This window comes from Ochotona princeps, chromosome 10 (assembly GCF_030435755.1).
Source record: "Ochotona princeps isolate mOchPri1 chromosome 10, mOchPri1.hap1, whole genome shotgun sequence".
NCBI classification, from domain to species: Eukaryota; Metazoa; Chordata; class Mammalia; order Lagomorpha; family Ochotonidae; genus Ochotona; species Ochotona princeps.
The window spans coordinates 66754684-66776525 of NC_080841.1; the positions used below are offsets into that span (position 1 = coordinate 66754684).

At 38.1% G+C, this 21842-nt stretch overlaps 1 protein-coding gene across 8 annotated transcripts in view; it reads right to left on the reverse strand.

Moving 5' to 3' along the window:
* Positions 1-3798: 3798 nt before the first annotated feature.
* The window catches only part of ZMYND11 (zinc finger MYND-type containing 11), a 108066-nt gene continuing 90022 nt past the window's right edge, over positions 3799-21842 (reverse strand). For all 8 annotated transcript variants that reach the window (XM_058669548.1, XM_058669547.1, XM_004588459.4 and 5 more), the window contains 11 exons: positions 21185-21262; positions 20617-20709; positions 18634-18721; positions 17769-17824; positions 16355-16432; positions 15422-15540; positions 10637-10844; positions 10131-10199; positions 8819-9091; positions 8326-8511; positions 3799-4353 (listed from right to left, as the gene is read on the reverse strand). In XM_058669548.1, the coding sequence (XP_058525531.1) occupies positions 4231-4353; positions 8326-8511; positions 8819-9091; positions 10131-10199; positions 10637-10844; positions 15422-15540; positions 16355-16432; positions 17769-17824; positions 18634-18721; positions 20617-20709; positions 21185-21262 (1371 nt within the window). In that variant the 3' untranslated portion in view covers positions 3799-4230. The remainder of the gene's footprint in view (positions 4354-8325; positions 8512-8818; positions 9092-10130; positions 10200-10636; positions 10845-15421; positions 15541-16354; positions 16433-17768; positions 17825-18633; positions 18722-20616; positions 20710-21184; positions 21263-21842) is intronic.

A 21842-nucleotide genomic window follows, 5' to 3' on the forward strand; every position in this document is an offset into this window, starting at 1 on the left:
CTATTAAAGTTATTCACATGTCTTTCATTGTATATTATAACAGCATTTACTTGTTTGAAATTTAGTGCAAGAATACGTGAAGACCTTATCACTCCAGTGTGGTCCCAGGGCAACAGAATCAATGTCACCAGGAAGCTGTGGGAATTACACACTCACTAGCCCAGTTCACCTCGGACCCTTTGTCAGAGTCTGCATGTTAGCTAGGTCCTCAGGTGAAGTGTGTGCAAGTTTGAAAGACTTGATCCTACGCTAGTATTAGTAGACCTCCAGCAAACCAACTGATCAGACAATTGGATAATCAAGATGATTGTGGGTTCTAGAAATCCATAAAGTTCCTGTGCAATTTCCAGGGGAATGAATATTTTGATTTTTTTGCTCATATTTCTTTAAAAAAAAGATTTATTTTTATTGGGAAGGCAGATCTACAGAGAGACAAAATCTTCCATCCACTGGTTCACTCCCCAAATGGCCATGACGGCTGGAGATGAGTGGATCAGTAACCCAAAGCCAGGAGCTTCCCTCAAGTCTCCGGCGCGGGTGCAGGGTCCCAAGGCTTTGGGCCGTCCTCTGCTGCTTTTCCCGGCCACAAGCAGGGAGCTGGATGAGATAGAGAGCAGCCAGGACATGAACTGGTGCTTGTATGTGATGCCAGCACTTGGAGGTAGCACCATTGAAACCAGCTCTATTTTCATTTTTCTATTTCATATTTCCATACTGCTAAAATGCTAGTTCTCCAGGGGTAGCTCCATGAACAACACTGAGGACTTGTTACTAATAACCTGTTGGAAAGTGGGACCTGACAACGCTTTAAAACTGCAACCCTGGGATACTAATGTGCAAATTGGACAATGACCGAACTAGACAAGAAGGTAAGAAGAATGAAGTACCTTCCAGCTTGATGTGTCTAGTACAAACAGGAGTGTAATGTCCTGAACTGATTGGCAGGCAAGCAGAGCAAGGAAGGGAAAAGTAATGAACTTGATTTTAAATGCATTGAATTTGATGACACTAAGTTCAGATATTTATCAAGTGCCTTTCTATCTGTGTATTTTCTTGCCTAAAGGTTCAGAAAATGGGTGCTGTAACAAAAGATATCGGAGTTTGAGACCTAGCTCTGCCAGTTGCCAATTAGTAGGTGCCGCACAAGTTGTTACATCTTCTCAACTAATCTATGTATTCCTATTCTGTCTTGAGTAACCAGATTAAGCCTATGGCTTTATTATGGTAAAATCTCACTTGTTAAAGGATCTCTTCCATGCAGCTATCTGATTTCATTTTTTTAATATTAGAAGCTTCTTATTCTGATTCACCTGTTTTCCTAATTCAACCTGATCTTGCCCCAATTACCCAGGGGATCTGCTACTTCACCTTCACTTGTTGAAGCTATATTTGCTTGTCAGTGATATTCAAAAACGTTTTATTAGAGAGAAATTCCAGCAACTACAAAATGATTTTAGAGGTAGCTGCTAAGGAGATTAAGGACAAGGTGAGCTAATGCGTTCCCATCCACTGGTTCAGGAGGCCAGGGTCCCCAGAAATCCCAATATTTGACCAGTCACTACTACCTCTCACCAGCTGAACTGGCAGGAAGCTGGAGTGAGTACCCAGCCACTCCAGTGGCATCGAACTTCTCATCTCAAGACTCACCTCACACAATTCTGATGAAGGTGTAGCATCAGCATTGGTGTCTCAGACAACACACCACTTCTGAGTGTTGGAAACTTCAGAATTCTACAGTAATTAGGAGTTTAATATCCCGAGCCAAACCATCTGATTCTAGTTGTATTACATATTCAGGATAGCGTTAAAACCTAATAAGGTAAACTAACTTCTAGTTACTATACCAACAAGTACATGAAAACAGAGGATAAAATTCATTCATTTCCACTTAAATCTGATCAGTTCTGAGTACTGCATAAGTTCTCCAGGCTCTTGTTGAGAACTGATGGGTGTGGATTCGCTTTAAATGTCTAACACACCAGATCATCAACATTTAGATGCAGTTGTGCTTGGTCTCATCAGGGACTGGACTAAGTCAACACTTTACTAAAGCCAGTCTTTTTTTTAAATACATTTATTAACCAATGTTAACACATTAAATGAATCTATATATTGCTAGTCAGAGCAGCTTACAAAATGCCAGAATGCATCATAGAACTGGACAGCCACGATGGATACTTACAATGTGCGTAGTGGCTAAGCTCAACACCTTGATATAGCTTTATGATTCGCAGAAAAAAATTTAATGATTCCTAAAACAATCAATTGTTATTTTACCTAAAACTTTTACAAAACCAGGCCACAATCTTTTTTTTTAAATTTTTTTAAACACACAGTTTTCACGCTGTAGTAACTTGGAAATGTGCAACCGTGTCAGCAGAGACAAAAAGCCCAAGAAACACGAATCTCACTTTCATGCAGCTATCAGTTAAATATTACATACTCTGGGATGATTTGACACCAAAAATATTTCCACAATAACTTGCTCTCATAGGGGTGGATCGAAGCTTTAAAACTTGGAAAACAATCAAAGAAGGTTAAGTGTTCTTGATGAATGATATTTCTATCAGCGCCACAGCACTGTGGCAACGGTGAGTAGTTTCACAGCAACAAAGAGGGGAGGATGATGCCCAGTTACTGCATAATTTAGATACACTGTATGAAATAGGGCTACCGGGTAGTTTGTACAAAATATTGTGCACCATTTGGCAGTAGTTTTGTCAATTAACTTGTGTCACCACCATCTGCAACAGCATCTCAAGATTGGATGAATAGTTCACAGAAGACTTACTTACATTGTCATTTTTAGAGTGACCCTGACAAACCTGGAGAAAACTTTTTAAAAGGCTTTTCTCCCGATTCTTTCACTTCCATTGTGAGTAACTGCTTCAAATAAATATCAAAGGTCTAAATAAATATTTACAAATTATTTCTCTAACCTCAAAAAAATACCTAAATGATAATTGGGGATTTGAATTGGTCTAAGATCAGTCTTAAAAAAAAAAAAACATAAATGTTCTTGATGGTGAGCATTTTAAAGAAAAGTAATTTAAGTTTTCCTGGTTGTTTCTTATATTTATATGTATATAAAAAATCATTATTCAACTATCGATCCATTCCTATTGGTAATGCTTCTTAGTCCAGACATTCCGCAAAATACAGACTTTTTACAAACCACGGCATCTTTAATACAGGAAAATTAACATGCATTATTCTTCATTCTGTGTACAGTGATGGAGCTCACTTAGTAGGTAATGACCCATTCCTACAAACATAACGGCTTCTGTGAAACTTAAGTGCTTTCTTTCCTTTCAGTTTTAACTTACAATATACGAGGTGACACCAGATAATAGGCAGTAAGATGATTATTTGGGGAGGAAAGGGAAGAAATCTGTATGCCTCAGCTATAATTTCATGTATGAATAAAGGTAGTTTTTGGCTTTTTATTTTTGTTGTTTATTCATTACAAGCACTCATGTTAGGACAAAGATGAAATGTGCAAACTTTAAAATTTAAATATTCATTATCTCTAAGATCCAGCTCAGTAAAAGATTACCCCAGTTCCCTGCAATTTTAAACTACAAGATCAAAGCTAATAATTTGTTATAAAAGTTATATATTGAAAAGAAATAATGAAAAACACAATTGGGAAATAGTTAAGAAAAAATACGCAGGACTAGCCCTGCTGTGTCAACCCTGTTCCCTAAATTCAATCATATACCCACTGGCACAACCAATAGATAATGCCTTTGAACAGTAAATTAAGCTGAACAAAACCAGCTCAACAAGGTTAAGAAATCAATGTCACATCAAGGTAGTATGTTTTATTTCTGAAACAGTTCTGTAGTTCTTACATTCAGATCTATTCTAAATGCTTCTTTGTTAAACTCACTTGTATTCACCTGTTTTTTTTTTAAGATCTGCTGTTTAAAGGTTAAAATCTCTGTAAAACCTAAAAATGTTTTAAAATTTGCTGAAAATGCAACAAATTCTCAATTAAAATTTATTTAAAATAATACCCTCCACTGATGTTACTTTTGCCCCCTTGAAAAACTCTGGAGGAGCATTAACAGAACATTGAAACTACTGTGCAAAATTTCTTCACGAAAAGTGTTTAAAGGCTGGTGCAAAATGGGAAGCAAATTCGAAACAATTTTGGCTTCTTGGAAACAAAAACCGCTTTGTCTGAGAAGAGTAATGGTTGGGGTGGCTCTCCTGGGAGGACCGGCTTCATCTTTTCCGGCGACAGGTGCGCTTGTGTTCCGCATGCCAGTGCTCCTGCTGGCACTTGATGGAGCAGTAGGACGTGTTCCAGCAGCAGTGGTACATGGCCTCCTCTTCACAGTTGTAGCACTGCAGACACAAAGTGGGCACCGATTGTTCAGACTTGGAAGTGAATGAGTAAGCATCTCTTAGAAACTGTAGTCGCACGGTTGTGCTTTTAAGATTCTCCTGGCTCAGCCATGAAAGCTAGTGTCCTATTTTACACACTGAGCAGCAGGAGGCAACAATGGTGAGGCTTGAGATGGCAGCATGTATCTGGCTGTCAGCAAACTGCAGCTCACCTGTGATAGCACAACCTTTCATTGATCTCTACGGTCATTATCATCAGCATACAAGCATCATTTACTTACAAGCTCTTGCCCTGCTCATCATTCCCAGCTACCACTGTCTCTCTTCCCCCTCACAACCTCCTCCAAAGAATCACCTTTACTTCCCATCCTTTCTCCCAATGACTGCACAATTGTACTTCCACCAACGCAATGCATGTGCTATTATCAAGGTCACCTGTGACCTCTAATCTACTAGTCAAGTCAGCCTCCACAGTTTTTTTTGGCAATGTTTCACATATTTCTGATTGTCATTCTGTCAAGGAAGAAGGTATTACTGATGGTGGAAGTCTGGCATCCTACATCCCAAAACAAACAGTATGCAACATTGCTCCTCTGCCCTCCATGCTCTGGTCCAAACGTCCCCAGTACTCAGTTGTACCACTGGGACTGAAAAGAAGAAAACAGTGAGGGGTTCGCACTAGTACGATAACTGCAGCCTCAGGATGAGGCCGGGAAATCAGCAACACTTGTCAATGGGTCAGGACAGATCTAGAAATACATCAAGATGTTGTGAGAATAGAACTAAAACACAAAGTTATCCAGCTCTTGCAAAAATTTCAAATCCATGCATAGTTTTTTTCCATGCATAGTTTTTTTTCATCATACATATTTTCTGGGGATCTTTTGAAGTACCCATGGACACAAGTCATATAGAGAGAAGCATACATACTAAAAACAAATGTCAATTTGATACGTATTGAGCCAAGGAGTAGGATCCCAGGGATCCAGTTATCATTCAAGATCTAAAAATCTAAAAATTCACCTTCTAATTTCTTTCCTGATTGCATATTTTATGCCTCGTTTCTTAAAATCAGTTTTTTGAACTGTTGTATTATATCAGCCATTGCAAGTCCATGAAGTTCTCTTACAGGTTGGTGGGGGCAGGCCACCTCTACCACTGTTCCTGTGACTTTGGGCAAAGCCTTATCTTTAAATTGTATTTATTTCTTCTCCTGCCTCCTAAGTGCCCCATTAACTTATTTGTGCATTCATTTGTTTTCCATTTCTTCTTTTCTTTATAGATTTATTTAAAAGGTATGTTTCTCTTGATTGTGTCTCAAAGTAATACTCACTTTTTCTTTTCCTCTAACATGCCTGCATGTTTGCTTTCCTAACACTGTATCATTTCTTCCAATTATGTAAAGCACAGCAATGGGGGCAGAGCAAAGCTTAGGAGCTACAGACTCACAACAAGATGAATTCTAAGTCTATCAACCAGGTTGTTTGTTCGTTACTGGTCAATTTCACAGGTTTCAAATTCCTCATGAAAATGCTAGTTTTACCTGTTTCACAAATAGTAAAATGCTATAAAAGGTAGCATTAGAATTCTTGCTTAGAGCCATGTTGTTTTCTTGAGTTTTAATAAACATACAAGAAATTTCTTCTCATAAGTCTGGCATGTGATTTCTAGATCTTTTTTGTCTCTAAAGCCAAAATTTTTTCATCTTGTACCTGTTGTCACCTTGAGCACACCTTAGTTCCATTTAGTGATATTTCCTTACATCACTTACCATTTGTTTCCTACCAAACTTTCTTCATATTTATGTTATCTTCTTTTTCTTCCTTCCCAAACCTTCACTGCAAATTTTTGAATGTTTTATTCTTTCATGAAAAATTCACACATATTTAAAGAATCTCTTTATATAATGTAGGGTAGATAACATGGAGAATTAAAAGGCATCACAAAGCTTCTATAGAGAAATTCTAATAATTAAAACCAAGTTATGACTACTCAGGTGTTCCCCCACCGAATAACTACACATTGTAGAGGCTGTCGAGCACAAGGCTCTTGTGCAACCAGAGACATCCACTTTAGGGAGAACAAGACTTAGAAACAGAACATGACTGATGCACGAGTCAGGCTTCAAAGAGTGTAGCTGGAGATCAATAAGGCGTTATTACTATAAAGATTTCTAATGTAAAATGTTTAGTGCAGAGAAATATCAAAAGGTTTTATGTATTATTGTTATATTTGCAGTTTCACAATCTTGATATTAACTACAAATGCTCATGTCAAAGGTAGGACTGTCCAGACAGTACTGGATGGCATATCTGAGATCTGGGCCTTGGGGCGGGCCAGGCTGGGCCAGGCTACAGCAGCTGTATAACACAGCCTCTCAGAACAACCCCTCAGAAAAACCTCTCAAAACAATCTCAACTCACGCCCCTGGAGCAGTCTTCCCCACAGTGGGGCCTCAAGCAACCACCTCCTCTAGACACTGATACGATGTGATAGCAAGGGGCAGTGCGCTACGCTGCCTCCTCCAGTGCTGGTGCAGGAGGGAAGAATGCAACTTTTATCTTACCCACTTTGCCTCAGCCCGACCCCTTCCTTCCTAATTAGAATTGGAGGCCCACATGGGTCTGGAACCTCTTCACATGTATAACTAGCATTAAAATTTTTAAAAAGAAAGGGCCATCCAGTTGCACTAATGGAGAAATTATAGAACAAACTGTACATAGATGTTATGAACTGAAGTGCAAGGCTACTTTAGAGAGTTCATACAAAACTTATATTATTAAAAAAACTATAATAGATTTAAAAACCTTTTCATCAAAAGAAACTTACCTTTTCTATTTTCCCATAAACTTTTTTTTATATTTTTATTAATATTTTGCATTATGTGACAGTTTCATAGGCTCTGGGAATCCCCCCACCCCTCTCCCTCCCCTCCCATAAACTTTTAAACATCTCTTTCTGTTATAATTGCAATTTAACAAAGCAAGTCTGACCAGTAATGAGTAATAGAGTTCTGGTGTTAAGAGATTACATGATTTCTAATAGAAATTTTAAATTAAGTGGGGATGCGAATTGTACAATAGATTTTATTTCAGGAATAAGTTTTGCATCTAACTCCTTTACTACTCTGGATTAATTTTCATCATGCCTGTGGTAAACTGTCAGAAATGAGATTCTAAAAACTATACTGAAGAGGCAGAACAAGATGGTAACTGAGTGAGATGTTCCACTGGTGGTCTGAACAGCTATCCCTGCACCAAGTCACCTAGACATGAGCTACAGAGCCTAGTAAGAGAACTGCCTGCCTGCCTAGGGTTACTGCAGTAACACTAAAAGATGCACTGAGGGATACAGGGCGGGAAGATGGCCTGCAACACCCTGCTCCCAGGTCCAAGCACTCAGCAGAGAGAGAGAGGCCTCACCCTTACCTGGGAACGGGTTGGGCAGAGGGAACCAAGTCGAGACCTCAGACTTGAACCCCAGGGCCAAGTCTTTGCTCTTTCCTTAGTCAGGCAGCCAAGGAATCTCTTCCACTTGGGATTTTGCCCTGAAGTTCAATGCCAGCGCTGCTTGTGGTGTGACGGCTTAGGGCAACGCCCAAGGCCACTAGCACCAGGGCCAGGGCCAGCCTCTGGATCTGCTCTGGTGTCAGTGAGATGGAAGCCCTGGCGGGGAACTTGAAACATCACATGTCCCTACCAGCCCTGCCCAAGCCAGGCAAACACCAAGACTGCACAGGACCCGGGGTGGTAATGTGACTGCATTACTCTACATTAATGCATGAAAAACTGAAGCCAGGACCTGGAAGGCCCTAATGGCTAGGAAACACTAATTTCTTGAACTGATCAGTTTATCCTGTGTGTGTGTGTGTGTGTGTGTGTGTGTGTGTGTGTCTTGAAACTGTACTGCATCTCATAAAAATGTAGAAACACTGAATATTAATAAAAAATGTGTAAAAGTACTGATACTTACCCACTGCTTTTTCTTGGTCTGAGAAATGAGTTGTTTGTGCTGTGTTGCTAGCTTCTTGATTTCTTCTACAAATTCTTCTTTACACTTTTCTTTTACTTGCTTACATTTTCTGTCCATTTCACCCTGCATGTTGGCTACTGCTTTATTTACAGCTTGTCTTTTTTCTTCTTCCATTTCAGAACGTAGCTGGAATGTAGTTAAACCACCATATGTCAGTTCATAATTTACATGGACCATGTACACTGAATAGAAAGCTTTAAAAACACATAGTTTCCATTCAACTGATACTTCTTTACCATACATTTAATCCAAATGTATCAAAAAACAAAGATAATGAAAGTACCATTATGGATTAAAATGCTATAAAGGTAACAGTTTTATTACATTCTTAGTTTTAAAAACTTGCTACCTTGCTCATGCATAAGGAAAGCAGACAAGCCACTGCAGGAGAGACCCAGGTTCTAGAAGCTGGCACTACGGAGACAAGCTTTACCTTTTCTAGAGCTTCTCGGACAACTCGCTCAGTTTCTCGTTTGTGGTCAGATTTCATTCGGTCTTTAAAGTCATTGAAAATTTTGGTGTACTTGTCATGGCACATGCTCTGACAGATGCCATCACTGCTGGTCTGGGTGCTTCGATGCAGCATCCTTGGTGAAGAGGCACTTAACTTCTTGGTCTGAGTTGACACCGATACTTTTTCGATTGGCTGAGGCATTGTAGGAATTTCCTGGCTAGAACTTACAGCTTCAGTTTCAGGCTCTGGTTCCTTAAGGGTAGGAAATGTACTTAGATCCAGAACAAAGCAGTACAATTCACTAATTCAAGAACAGCAAATGAGGATATTTCTAACAGTTTATAGACAGTGTAATTAAAAGGTAAATTATTTTGGTGCACATTTTTGAAATCCATATAATATATATACATAATATTTATGTATATATTGTATACATATAATATTTATACATATAATATAATATTTATACATATTTTTCATTTCTTTTTGTAGACTCCTCGCAATAGGATGTTAATCAGTGATATGTTCATATATACTGCCATATAAAAAGTTTCTATTAAAAAGCATGTAATTAAGAAGCTAGATTTTATTGTGCCTAATTCATCTCTGTTTAAAACAAACCTCTCTCCAAAACATCAAATAAAAAAAAACATGCAATTTTAGCAGCTAACATAATCTTGAACAGAAATTTCATTAATAATTTCATCACATATTAATATAATAGATTTTATTTTCAAAACAGACTGAACAAAAAGTAATCATAGAGAATGTAAAATCATTAACTTAATTCACCTCCTTGGAATAGATTAATTAACAAATTTCCTAAAATCCTAAACCACTTCTCACTGAATATGTGTTTGGAATATTTCGAGGTTTACATGGTTTTAAGACAAGCACAGCTCACGTAACTTCCAATGGCTGAGCTCAGTCACAGTCTCCTCTGGTTTTCAAACACTGGCAGAACCAATTGGTTGAATAAATGCTTTGCCTTTAATAATACTATGAAAAATATTAAAGTGCCCAGGAAATGCAAAACATACCCTTCCCACTTAGCCAAACTTTGGTTGGTAGTTGTTAGTGAAGATGGAGACTTTGAGCATGTGTGTGCCAGTTCTAGAAGCAGTAGATAAGAACAGCAAAGTCAGAAGACTAGGTTCAAACTTGATGGATATTATTTGATTGATGACAACTAAATTTCACAAGTATCTACCAGAACCAATGGCCTTGATCATACTTTGAGAGTATTTCCTGTTTCAATTGCCACCTGAAAATTGCTAGGTGGGCAACTTACTTCCTTTTTGGGTTCCACACTTTGATTACGTCGTCCTTTCTTTGCTCTTGGTTCTTGGGTGACCTTCAGCTGTGGGCATTATAAAAGTAATATCATATTATTCCAGACACTAGGAAATATGTTTCGGCTGAAAATACCTACAGGGGACCCACAGGTGAGGAATGAGAAAGTTACTCCCTTTTCCATTACATCCTTCCATCCACTCAGTTATCACTTAATCTTACTTACTGATTCTGGTAACTGACGGTTTGAAAGAGCTAAAGTAACTGCAATAATGAGCAGAGGATTTACTCTCGTCACACTGGGAGGGTCAGGTTCAAGGTCAATGACCCCTGTCTCTATTGATTCGAATTGGTTTTGGCTTACTTGTGCAGATCATTCCGCAGTGTTTATAGGAAAGGGAAAGAAAGCGATCAATCTGTTCATTCCAGTGAGGAGTGTACACTGAGACATTCACATTTACAAATGATAATTAGTGGGTAATTCCTAAATGAGACCCCGCTCACTTGCTCGTTGCTGGTGGAGGAGATGCTGGATTCTGCCTCCTCCTCGCCTCGGTCCTCGTTCTTAGATTTCCAAAATCTCCCTTCACGAAGGAAGCGCTGGTGCAGCTCCAGCTCATCACAGGCCTTTTTCCAGCCCATGCTGCGCTTCACATGCAGCCGATGAATGTTGACTGTGATGTCTTGAATGTTTTCAGAAGGAATCCAGGCTCTTAGGAAAAACATTCAAAGTGGTACAAAAAGTATTAAGAATACTCAGTGGACTCTCCCTGTTGTAAAGTATGATTTCTGGCATCTATAGTCTATGAAGACCATTAGTTATTGCTTGGAAAAAAAACCAAACTGACAGAGTTCGAAATAAGTGAGATTTTTTTTCAGTCATCAAAGTTCTCAGAATTGAAATAAATCATGAATACTTCCTAACCATTCACTTTTTCTTCAGTCAGTTCAGCTTGTTACAGTTGATTTACCTATATTTTCATAATTCCTGTTTGAAACAGTTAACTCTGGGAGAGGCTATCTGGCACAGAAGTTGAAATGCCAAGTGAGGTGGCTGCATTCCCACCTCAACGTGCCTGGGTTCTGGCTCCATTTCTGAATTAACTGTTTACTCACACGCATGCTGGGAAGCAGCATGTAATGCCCTAAGTACACGAGTCCCTGGCACCCAAGTGAGAGACCAGGATTTAATGTCGGGTTCCTGGCTCCGTCAAGCCAGACCCAGCTGTTGCATGCCTCTGGGACATGAGCCTGTGGATGAATCTTTCCCTGCTTCTTTCTCTGTGCCTTTCAAATTAAATAACAAACAATAAAAAAATAAAAATATAAAAAATAAAAAAGTCCATCTTATTGTTTTGAATTCTCTAAGCAAGCAGGACCTATCTATTTAACAAATCATTTGAAAATGGCCAAAAAATTTTATGACAAACACACAGGCATATAAAATGAAGGCATCTGAAAAATACTAAGTATTATAATAACTATCTAAGTAATTCATATTTACAGCAGGTGCCTATTCATTACGTCATTAGGACAAATAGAGAACACAATTTTAAGTTCCTCCGAAGTGTACATAAAACAGATGTAACACTGAAGAATAAAAATTAAAAGTATGCTTAGTTTCATTGGAAAGAACACTCAAATATCAAGAAATTTTCCTTGGAGACTAACCTTTTGACTGAATTTTAACTAGTATTCATCTATAATTTTGGATCAATTTAACAAACGTTTAATGTCAAATATCTATGATGAAAGGCACTACAAAGAATACAAATGCAAAATTGGGTCTACATGTACAGAAGTATGAAACAAGACGCTTACTTCATACCTTATTCAAAAACCAACTCCTGGTGGACCAAGGATCTAAACCTACAGCTTGATACTGTTAAATTTGCAAAGGAAAACATTGGAGAAACTCTTACAAGACACTGGCAGAGGCAAAGACTTCTTTTTTTTTTTTTATTAATTATTTTGCACTATGTGACAGTTTCATAGGCTCTGGGAATCCCCCCACCCCTCTCCCTCCCCTCCCCCCGGTGGATTCCTCCACCTTGATGCAGCATTACAGTTCAAATTCAATCAAGGTTCTTTCCTTGCAAACATAAACCAAGCATAGAATCCAAATTGACTGGGATGATATTCTACCAGCTCTAACTTCGGACCAGAAATGGTCTCCCCAAGAAACTGTTCAACCCATCTGGACAAAGACTTCTTGAAAGACTCCAGAGCATGCAGTAAGAATAAAATACACAAATGGGATTATATCAAATTAAGAAGCTTCTATACTGCAAAAGAAAACATCAAAATGAAAAGGTGAGAATCAAGATGGTGGAATAGGCTAAGGACACGTTAAACAGATGGAGAAACATTAGTCGGTGAGGAAGAGAGGGCACATTCCAGGGAATAGCACAGGGCAGACTGATAGCACAGGGGCACCTGGAGAATGATGGACACAGCAAAGCAGTGAAGACAACGGTGTGGTGCTGCAGTGACCTGATATGCCAGCGACATTGCCAGCGGCATTCAGCAAGTGGTGATCTCCACTGGCGGCTTGAATTCCACCAGCAAACAGGTAGGAAGGGAAGTTCACCAGGAACTCAGCAGGTGAACCCATAAAAAGAACTGCCCATCTTGCTGGTAAGTTTGATTTGACCAATAAAATAACAATAATAAACAACCCATTGCTAAAATGACAGGAACAAATTACCACCTATTTATGTTAACGCTGAATGTAAATGGCTTAAACTCATCAATCAAATGTCATAGATTAGTAGACTAGATTAAAAACACAGAACCCATCTATTTGTTGCCTACAGGAGATGCATATCACCAACATAGATCAGTGGAAACTATCTCATGGATTTTCACATTTTTAGCTTCATTTCTTCAAAACACACTTTTTCTCATTAAATTCTTTAATGACTGATCATACAGTAGTATCATTTTCTTCAAGAACCAATATAGAAGTTCATCAACTAGATGAAAAAAATCAACTAGATAAAAAAAATGTGGTATATATGTTTATATAGCCATGGAATGGAACACTCCTCAAAATGGATGCAACTGGAAACCGTTTTGCTTAGTGAAATAAGCCAGTCCCCCCAAAACTAATCTCCGACATGTAGTAGGTAATACAGAGTTTAAAAAACTGTGTAGGAACAATTTGGAAATCCTGTGATTTGATTATTATTTTTAGCCCTGGTTGATAATCCTGTGGAACTGTGGTATTTTCCACTTCTTACTTCCTAAATATTATGGTTAGTGGTACATTAAGTCTGTGATTATATAGTAGACTAAAATTACATATATTTTTAAAAGTAAAGAAAAAAATGAAGGAATGAGGTAGAGTCAGGGTTGGAAAGGGAGAGAAGAGGGAATGAGGGAAGCATGATTATCCTAGAATTTACCTACAAAATACATGAAATCTGTCTCTTAAAAAGAATCCACTCCATCACTGTAATCAGTATTGTAGTTTCAAAAAGTATCACAAAATACACCTTCTGATCTATAAAAAAATATAAAAATAAAGCAAACACCTCAGAACTTAAGCAAGTCTAATAAAAATTATAGTAAAATTTTGCTGTACTTGCATGTCTGCCAATTTTGAATGTTCTGAATATTTGCAGAGTAAGATATTTCCATGCTCTTATGGTAAATAACTTAAAATGTTCTACTTTTTTTGCTTATACGTTTTTTTTTGTTTGATCAATGCCATCTGCATTGATCTATGTGCAGCAAAAGGAGATTCAGCCTTTTTAAAAGATATTGTCAGCTATTTTATTCCTCCCTGGCAGGTAAAATCATGTTAAATGCAATCACAACGAATCGTTGTCCTGACAATTTGCAAAGTGCTCAGAGTATATAAGAAGGATCATTCTATTTTATTTGAGTGTGTAAAAGGGACTAGTCCCAGAACATTATTTGTTTAAAACTTTTGTATCCACATTTTTGTATTGATATTATGGCTATCAAAAGAATATTTATTAAATAAAAATTTCTAAGTAGTGGCTTCTTAGCAGTTTTTTTGGTATGTTTTATGGTGCTTACATAAGTAAAAATCCATGACTATAATGTTATAAAGGTCATTTTCAATCAAATACTTATTTATCTATTTTTACATATTTGAGATGCAGAAACACAGAGATAACAAACAACTCTCACCCTCTAGGTCACTCCCCAAACACCCTTAGTAGTGAGCTGGGCTGAAGTCAAGAACTCAATCCAAATCTTCCACATGGGTGGCCGGGACCTAATTACCTGAATGATTACCACAGTATTCCAGGGTCTGCACGAGCAGAAAGTTGGAGTCAGGAGCCACACCTGGGCACTGATCCAGCTAGATTCATGTGTGACACAGGCATTTTAATCAAGAGATTGGCTACCTGCCCTGAATCTTTCAATTTCAACATGATAAGAATTGTTTTAAAAAAGATTTTTTTTTTTTTTTGGAAAATCAGATACATAGAGAGGAGAGAGAAAGACCTTCTGTCCACTGGTTCACTCCCCAAGTAGCCACAATGACTAGAGCTGAGCCAATCCAAAATCAGGAGCCAGGAGTTTCCTCTGGGTCTCCCATATGGGTACAAGGTCTCAAAGTTGGCCCATCCTTGACTGCTTTCCCAGGCCACAAGCAGAGAGCTGGATGGGAAGCACGGCCACGTGGATTAGAACCGGTACCCATAAGGGATCACGGAACATTCAAGATGAGGATTTAAGCTGCATGGATACTGCACAAGGCCCAAGAACTTTTAAAGTATATCCTAATAACTGACTTCAAATATCTTACTGAACATACTATGTGCAGGAAAAGCAGAGGAAAATGAGGCCCACCTGTTTAAAACTGGTGATATCTTCCAGGAAATGAGCTTGAGTGGGCAAAGGAACTTGTGGAAATGTAATTTTGTGTTTAATATTCTCCTCGCGTGACACACTTATTTAAAGACTCAAGTATGTTTTCTTCAAATATTCTTCAACAATACTTTCTGCACAGTATTCCTACTGACACTGAAACTACTATACTATCATTACAGTGTTTAAGGAACGGATGTTTCCTGAGGATGCTTCCACACCACTGCACTATGAACTCAGTCTTAGCACTATTATGTTCAATAGCAGCAGATACTGAAAAGATCCTGTTTAGTAAGCAGCATCTAAAGAACGACTTACAAACATCATTGTCTGCACTGCGCAGTTATCGCTGTGTTTTTCCTAGCTGAAATGAACTTCGTGTTCTCTCTGCACTTCCTGAGAAGCACAGCTATGATCACTGCTCACATGTTCGGGCATTACCTCTGGTGGTGATGGCCAAAGAAGCGAACATCAACTTGATTGTCCTCTTTTTGCATGACTTTGGCTGGCCAAAATCCAAAACCTTTCATTTTAGCCCAAACCAGCTCATGATTAGGTATCTGGAAATAAAATATCTTATGTTGTTATTAAGCATTAAATGCAAGTATACAATCAAAATTGAATTATACAGTGAAATATAATCCATTATCTTGAAAGTATTTGTTAACTTCTAAGCAAACATTTCTTTTTTCTGTGAACAGGGTTGCTTTCAAGAAAAACACAAAAAATATGACTCTTGTTTCTCACAAAGAGGAGGAACTGGAACAAGGAGACAGCCTGCCAAGACAATGACCATGTGAGCAATGATGGCGACTAGAACATCCAACTCTGCTTCAACAGTGCGGTCTGGGAATTGCTTAGAACTGGTGGACCTTTAGGTCTACGATTTCAAAACTGTACATTTGAACAAGATCGTCAATGGACTGTAATGCACAGTAATGTCGCAGAAGGATGGCTCCTTGCTCGAGTCTGAAGCTAATGTCACTGGGACTGCCTGCCAAGAGCACTCACAAGTTCTCTACCAGTATTGTTACAATCACACCATTGTAGGTGGAAACTTATATAATCTATGGACATATACAAAGCCTGAGAGCTCATGTCAAAGGATAAAAAGAAAAGCAAAAATTCAATTTATTATCTGTTAAAGAATCCAATGTTTAGTCTTAAGTATCTCATTTAAAAGTCAGAAATGTACAATCACAGGATATCTCCCCCATTTCTGTTGCTTATCCTCACTAAAACTACATATCATCTGAAATAAAAAATGTTTAGCATGGATCATAGTGTTTAAGAAGCTAGAAGTAACATCCTTAGAGCACTGCCAGGATAAAGTTAGGAATTAAAAACAGACAAAAACCGCAAAGTCTCACATACACAAGGATAGCAAAACCAATTGTCAGGACGTGCATTTGACAAATAGAAGCAGTTCTTGCAAAGCTGTAGTTCATCAAGCTGAAAAAGAAATGAAACAATAAAATACACATGTACATTAAACTATAAAGTTATTCATTTATATTAGTATTTTCACATTATCTTTACACATAGTTTTAACTTTCATTCCTCTGTGATCTCAGAATAGATTTTCAATAAATTATTTCTGAGGTTTAGCACAGTCTAATACTGCCTTGCTTTCATTTCATTGGCTAACACTCAGATTAAATGTTATTTTCACTAGAAGGTCTTCCTGGGGCAAGAATTTGGCCTAGTAGTTAGGATATCTGTGTCCTACATTGGAGTGTGGGGGTTTAGTGCCCAGTTCTGGCTCCTGACTCCAACTTACCCTAAGGAGATGCATTCTCTTTTCCAGAGTTCCTCTTAACAGAACTCAATGAGCAGGAAGCCTGGGCCCTGATAACCATTATTTTTTTCTTCTTTAACACACTGCTGGCTAATCTTGAGCACTCATCAAAGGAATAGTGAATGAATAAGAAAGTAAATTTTGAAATTAACTGAAGAAAAAACATTTGTTATAAAAACTGAGCAAGTTGGCAAAAGTATAGATCACAGCTGTTTTAAATAAAGAACAAAAAGACTATAAATTTCTACTTAATTTATTTCATAGACATGAATTTTGATTGTTTTGTTGTCAATGGAATTAGTGAGGATTCAGATTTAAAGCCTTCATTTAGGGCCCAGCATGGTAGCCTAGTGGCTCAAGTTCTCTCCGTGCACGAGCCGAGATCCCATATGGGCACTGGTTCTAATCCCAGTGGCTCCACTTCCCATCCAGCTCTATGCTTGTGGCCTGGGAAAGCAATTGAGGACGGCCCAAAGCCTTGGGCCCCTGCACCCGCGTGGGAAACCCGGAAGAGGATCTGCGCTCCTGGCTTTGGATCGCATCAGCTCCAGCCATTGAGGCCACTTGGGGAGTCAATAGAGAGAAGATGTTCCTCTCTGTCTCTCCTCCTATCTATTTTTCTGACTTTCCAATAAAAAGAAGCCAATCTTTTAAAAAGCCTTCATTTAAAGATTTATGTATTTATTTGCTTATTTATTGCTTGTCATCATACCATATTTACATGCACTATCTGATACAACAGCTCTTACGGGTAGTTCTAAGATTCCGTGTAACTGTTACTTAGTAATTAACTTTAATTTTCAAGCTCTCTCTGAGCAGTTGTGCCAAAAACTTTGTCTTCCAACTGCATTACAGCCAATATATTGTTACAAACATGAAGATAACATTACATTGAAAGGAAATGACATAATTGAAGAGTAGATGCAAGAGCAGAGTCCTGACGTGAATTTGGGTTAAGCCAAGAGTTTAATTATTAGGCATGAATAGTACCTCATGACATGTGTCTTTATATAGCATCCTTGCAATGTCAGCTTGCTCACTGTCTGCTGTAATAAAAACATAAACAAAATTCTATCAAATACCATCACTTTATTTGCTTTTAGTGAGAGGGGATATATACACTAAACCGACATGTGTATTTTAAATAAAGTTCAGGCAACAATAAAGAATTCCATGGGCAACTTTTATTTTGCTTGCAACACATCCAATAATTGTCTAGGTCTATAGTTATATTGTGATCCCTTACCTTAGAATGATGGGATATTAATGTAATGGGGAAGCAATTAGAATTAACATGCTAATGAAAAGTCTCAATGCTAAACAATAAATACATTTTCATCACTTAATAATCCATGTTACAGTTTTAAGGGCGGGCATTCACTTTCATACATCCTTAGATTTAGACTTTGATGCTACTTACTCTTTAAGCTATTACTTTTCAGGATGTAATGCTTTATAAAACTATTTCTCAACATAGAACGTAAGTGATACTTTTAAAATATGCACACAAGGGGCTGACACTGTGGCAGAGTGGGTTTAGCCACAGGTTACTACACTAGTATCCCATATGAGCACTGGCTGCTCCACTTTGGATCCAGCTCCCTGTGAACGTACTTGGAAAAGCAGTGGAAGATGGTTCAAGTGCGTGCAACCCTAGCACCCACTGGTAGACCCACATGAAATCTCAGGCGCTTGGCTTCAACCTGGCCGAGTCCTGCTCATTGCTGACATTCAGGGAGTGAATGAGCAGAGGGACACACTGTTTCTTCCCTTTCTTTGTACCCCAGCCTTGCATCAAAGAAAATAAATATATTTTTTAAAATGTACACAGAAAGAAAAACAGAAAATATTCAACCTCCATAGAATATCACTGTGTTGTGGAGAAGTAGTTGAGCATCAGCTTTGAACTCTTCATAACTTCGGTACTTCCCTTCATTCACTTTCTGTAGAAGACAAAAATTAAAAAAATTAAATTTACTGAGAAAATACATGTCTGAATTATGTTTATGGGGTTAAAATATGGGAAAGAGCAGAGATTTTCTTGGATAACAAGATGACTACTTCTGTCTCATGGTTCTAATGCGGAATATGCATCAAGTAAACCAACAGTTGCCCTCTTTTCTCTTTACATCGTACTATGGTACGATGAGGCATGGCCATCCAGAGAGCCTGCAACCTAGTTACTACACGCAACAGGAAAGAGTCAATCTCAGAGCTTGAGCACTGCGTTTCCCAATCGGGATTTCTGAGCGTCCTGGGGCTAGGGCTGGACTTAGGTACTGAGACTGCTCAGGAGCTCACTCAGATGACCCGATCCACACACAGCTAATAACCACAACCTCCCCCGAGCACTCCCAAAGCACCCGCGTGGAGTTCTGCACTTAATCATGGGCCACATTTTCATCTGTACCATAAATGGCTACAAACATAAATATCAAGTCTCCTTCTTTTCCTTATGGAAGTTTTGTTACAGTCAGCACTTGCTGGGCCCATGGCCAAGCCGCTGTGAACCCAGCTGCAGTCAACCCATCTACTCAGATCAACCCGGATCACATGCGGAGAACTAGGAAGACTTTGTTGGATGAAATGGCTATGGAATTCCATCTTGGAATATCTTTTTTTTTTTTTAATGAAGCTTCACGAGCAAAGTAAAACATAAGAAAGGGTGGATGGGTTTCTGAACATCTTGTACAGGGGCAGGCGTCACGGCAAAGCTGCCACTGGCGATCGCTGCGCCCCACATCTCAGCTACCGTATTTGTGATCCAGCTTCCTTCTAATATGACTTGGAGATAGCAGGAAAACAGCCCATGTAATGAGATCACTGCCACCTGTATGGGAGATCTGCACAGAGTTCCAACATCCTGGCTAATGTCTGGACCAGTTCCACCTTTTGTAGGCATTTGGGAAATGAAGTAACAAATGGATGCTCTTTTTGTCTATGTCTTTGATCTCATTTGTCACTCTGGAATATAATAAATAATTAAAACTTAAAAATATTCTTTAAGTCTTAGAGATTAGGAGAAACTGAAGATGGAAAGTAAATTAAAATTATTTTTATTCTAGTATTTGCCAGTCACGGTAAAAGAACAATCTTAATCTATACTGAAAACTGAATTCTTAAACTTCTCATGATAGCAAAGGATTGTTAATGAGTTTGTTAATAACAAAAATCATGTTCAAAAATGAATCTTTACATCTGAAATATTAAATTGCCCAAACTACAAAATATTTGCTAATCAGTTGTTTAAAATTGAGCCTTTCAAAAGATGACACCTGATGGCCTGGCACAGTAGCCTATAGATTCCTTGCCTTGCATATTTTAGGGTCTCATACTGGCACTGGTTCTAATCCTGCAGGCCCTGCTTCCCTTGCAAACCCTGCTTGTGGCCTGGGAAAGCAGTGCAGGATAGCCCAAAGCCTTGGGGCCTGCACACGTGTGGGAGACCTGTAAGGGACTCTTAGCTCCTGGCTTCGAATCAGCTCAGCTCCAGCTATTGAGGCCACTTGGCTGAGTTTGAACTAGCAGATAGAAGATCTTTCTGTCTCTCCTTCTCTCTGTAAATCTGACTTCCAATAAAAATAAATATATCTTTATGCATATAAATTTAAAAAGATGACACCTGATAGGTACTAGAGCAAACTCCTGAAATTTGCAATAAGTAATAAGTCTTCACCTGGTAGCTTTGCCTTTTTGGTTCGTTTTAATAATAAATTGGAGAAGATGCACTCTCATGAAAGAACAGCAAGCACAATCACTCTTTAACTGACTATGTTACTGCATAACGTGATCATTAAGGACACATATTTGAAATGGAAATAAAAGGAACCAACATTACCTCCTGAATGGTGGGCACGTCAACAGCTGAATGTACCAGTCTCCTATACATTGGATGTTTATTGTCCTTCCCCTTTTTATTAAGATCAATGGCCTAAAAGGTGGTCAGAATATCAGTTTTAAATGTAGCTAAAGAGAGACAGGTAAAACGTGAACTTCTAAAACTGAAAGTATTTTCTACCTTTAAAGGCACATCTTACATAAAATACTTTAAAACCAAACATAACAATCCACACATATTTGTAGTTTTATGTTGCAGTGTCTGGGATTTTGACAGAACCATTTTTGGAAAATTTCATTTCACTTTAAACAGTACTCACCAATGCAAATGCTTATTCTGATAAATGAAATTAAAAACTACACATCTCTGATCTAACATAACTTAAAAAGAAGTCAAAACCCAAAAACGAATGTTAAGTTGGCTATTATATAACTATTTGGTTCAGACAGCAAGTAAGACAGTACAGGTTTCCACATTTCATATTGCTATCTCCACATTCACACTCAGCAAACGAGCCAGGGGAAGGTATGTTTGGGGTGGTTTTTCAATGCACCTGAGCACGACTCACCCTCTCCTTCATGCGGGAGACAATGAACCTCAGGTATGTGCCCATCTCCTGTTTGTTGGTATTTTTTTTCTTAATGCTCTGTTAAAAAAAGAAGAGGTGATATATAAAGTCTGATCATTCTTACGGTTATTGTCATGTAAAAGGCATGTTCAGACTAAAGCATGCAAATATTAATAGAAATACATTTTCTACATAGTTGTCAAAGAGAAATTTAATCTCTTCAGGATAGAAATAGTATTTACTGCTGCAAGGTGAGAAACTGAAAAATTTCCATGCTGTAGTTGATATAAAATTTTAGAGATCACATTTTTTCTTGTTATTTTAGAACTTCAACAAGTTTTCAGATAAAAAAGTAATAGATACAATGGACATTCAGTTATTTTATTAAAATACTGAAGGATAAAGTGGTTTGGGGGCATATTTCCAATTAGCAACTAAATGGTGAATTCAAGTGTAACATTCTTCATTAAAAAGGTTTTCAAAAATCAATGCATAATAATATATCTACTTAAAAGTGTTACAGATATACACAATAATAACTCCAATTTCTATTAGCCTGGCTTATGAAGCAGTTTTCAATTTACCTTTCAAGAGAAATCTCACACACACATGCACGCACACACACACACACACACACACACACACACAATCAAAATTC